This window comes from Plasmopara halstedii (assembly GCF_900000015.1).
Source record: "Plasmopara halstedii genome assembly, contig: Scaffold_2557, whole genome shotgun sequence".
Lineage (NCBI taxonomy): Eukaryota > Oomycota > Peronosporomycetes > Peronosporales > Peronosporaceae > Plasmopara > Plasmopara halstedii.
The window spans coordinates 524-2,460 of NW_020189464.1; the positions used below are offsets into that span (position 1 = coordinate 524).

Consider the following 1,937-nt stretch of genomic DNA (forward strand, 5'->3'; position numbering starts at 1 on the left):
TTCACCCGCCATGGCGTTCTTGAGTATTGGTTGTGGAAGCCCATTGCCGAGCCCCCTGAGCACAGGGAAGCGGGGTTTAATGCACAGCCCGTCGGCATTTTTGAGGATGGTGAGATAATGCAGTTTTACCGTATAAATTAATACATGACTATCACCTACTGTGCATTATTAATAATGCAGTGAAGTCATACACACAGGATTAGAAAACCTGATATAACCGAGTTGTTTTCTATGCAGAAAACACTAAGCCTGCCCCGTAATGAAAAATGTTCTGGTCACCTCAGTGACAAAATCGAAATCATTTGTCACTTCATGAGAGCGACTCCAGGAAACAGGTAATACAGGACTCTCCACCCTTGAAAAACAGGCATTTTGGATATTTTTTATTTTTATTTAATCGTCCATACATTCAATTAATGAAAGTAAGAAATGAATACCATCTGAATGAATGCTGAGCGTTTTTTGATTATCAAAATATTTAATATTTACGCTTCCAGTATGAGTCCTGAGCTTATGAAGCGCATCACAGATATCAGCCCACAAAGGACAATCCTTTTTACTGAAACCAGTACCTTCGCAAAACAGGAAAAGCTTCATATTTATCGTCTATCCTTTAACAATGTTTTTTCTTTGCATTTTAACATGGAAAATAAATAAGCAAGAGCAGGATGGAGAAAGATCAAGTGATGACGCTTGCAAATTACAGATTTTAGGAATTTTATGGTCTACGTTCTGGCGATGTTTGCCATCTACTCGCCGATATCGCTGATGCGTCAACTTCTTCTCTTTGTCAAATATCGGGCTAATGCTGAGAAGCCCAGTCAATACTTCACTGGGCTATAAGGAATTTCAATTCATGAAGAAAGATTAAATCTCCATTATCTATTAGCAACTATTATTGCGACTTGATGTTGACACACCATTTAGAACTTAGTTTGAATGTTTTCGTATTTCTCAATATAACTATCTGCATTACCTATACCTCTTCCCTGAACAATTTGCACAGTAGCTGAAATAACATTTTCCACTTTTCCATTTTTACTCATCTCAATATAGAGTCTTTCAGATACGCCAGACTCTGTCCCGCTTATCATGTTAACCACAGGAATATAAGATGAGGCATCTCTTGAAATATCTGTTTTAGAATAGATAAGCAGAAGGTGACCATCATCTGTGAACGTCACACCATCAGGATTACCTAATAAATTGATGACTTTTGTTTTATCACTACCTTTCTCTAATTCTGTAAATGCCAAATTACGAGCACTAATATAATCAAGATTATATTTATTAGAATTATGCAAATCTTTTATAAAGATACCATGATTAATGACAACATTATCAGGACCATAGACAACTGAAAGAACTCTATGTGCATAAGTTCCGGTGATGCCGTTCAAAAAACCTGTATATGAAGCAACCGAAAGCTTACCATCTGGGAATGTTTTCTTTAAAGCCGACCGGGATTCATCTTTTTTCCCAATAATACTGGATAAAGAAGAGACTTTTGTTTCTCCGTCTATTACTTTTGAATTAATAAAAGAATCACTGTTTTTCTTGTCCGACAATAGTTCACTACCGCCGTTGAATGCAGAGCATGCAGTCAGTAGCATTGATACTACAGCAACAGTTAATGTTATTTTTGTTGACATATTTAATTCATCCTTAAAAAATTTAATATTAAATTTGCGAGACACCATACTGCCCCCATCCTACAAAGATCCCGAGTATGTGCTCAGAACCGCTATTACTAAACTTTTCTAAGTAATATCAATGTTCCCTTTGTATTATTCAGTTTGGAGAATAACGTCGCTGACCGCTTTGCCCGGATACATTGCCGCCAAGATTGCACGCGCCGCAAGGCAGGCTGCCCTTGAATGCGTCGCCGCCAAAGTCACTGCCGCCGCTGAGGCTACACCCGCTGGCGCACTGTTCCC

The 1,937-nt window shown here is 38.3% G+C and overlaps 1 protein-coding gene across 1 annotated transcript; it reads right to left on the bottom strand.

Moving 5' to 3' along the window:
* Positions 1-923: 923 nt before the first annotated feature.
* On the bottom strand, positions 924-1,700 carry PHALS_04284 (uncharacterized protein; the record flags this gene model as incomplete). The annotated part of the gene is made up of 1 exon (XM_024718373.1): positions 924-1,700. One exon carries the CDS (start codon positions 1,698-1,700, stop codon positions 924-926), a length of 777 nt encoding a protein of 258 aa, XP_024583778.1.
* Between the last annotated feature and the right edge of the window lie 237 nt (positions 1,701-1,937).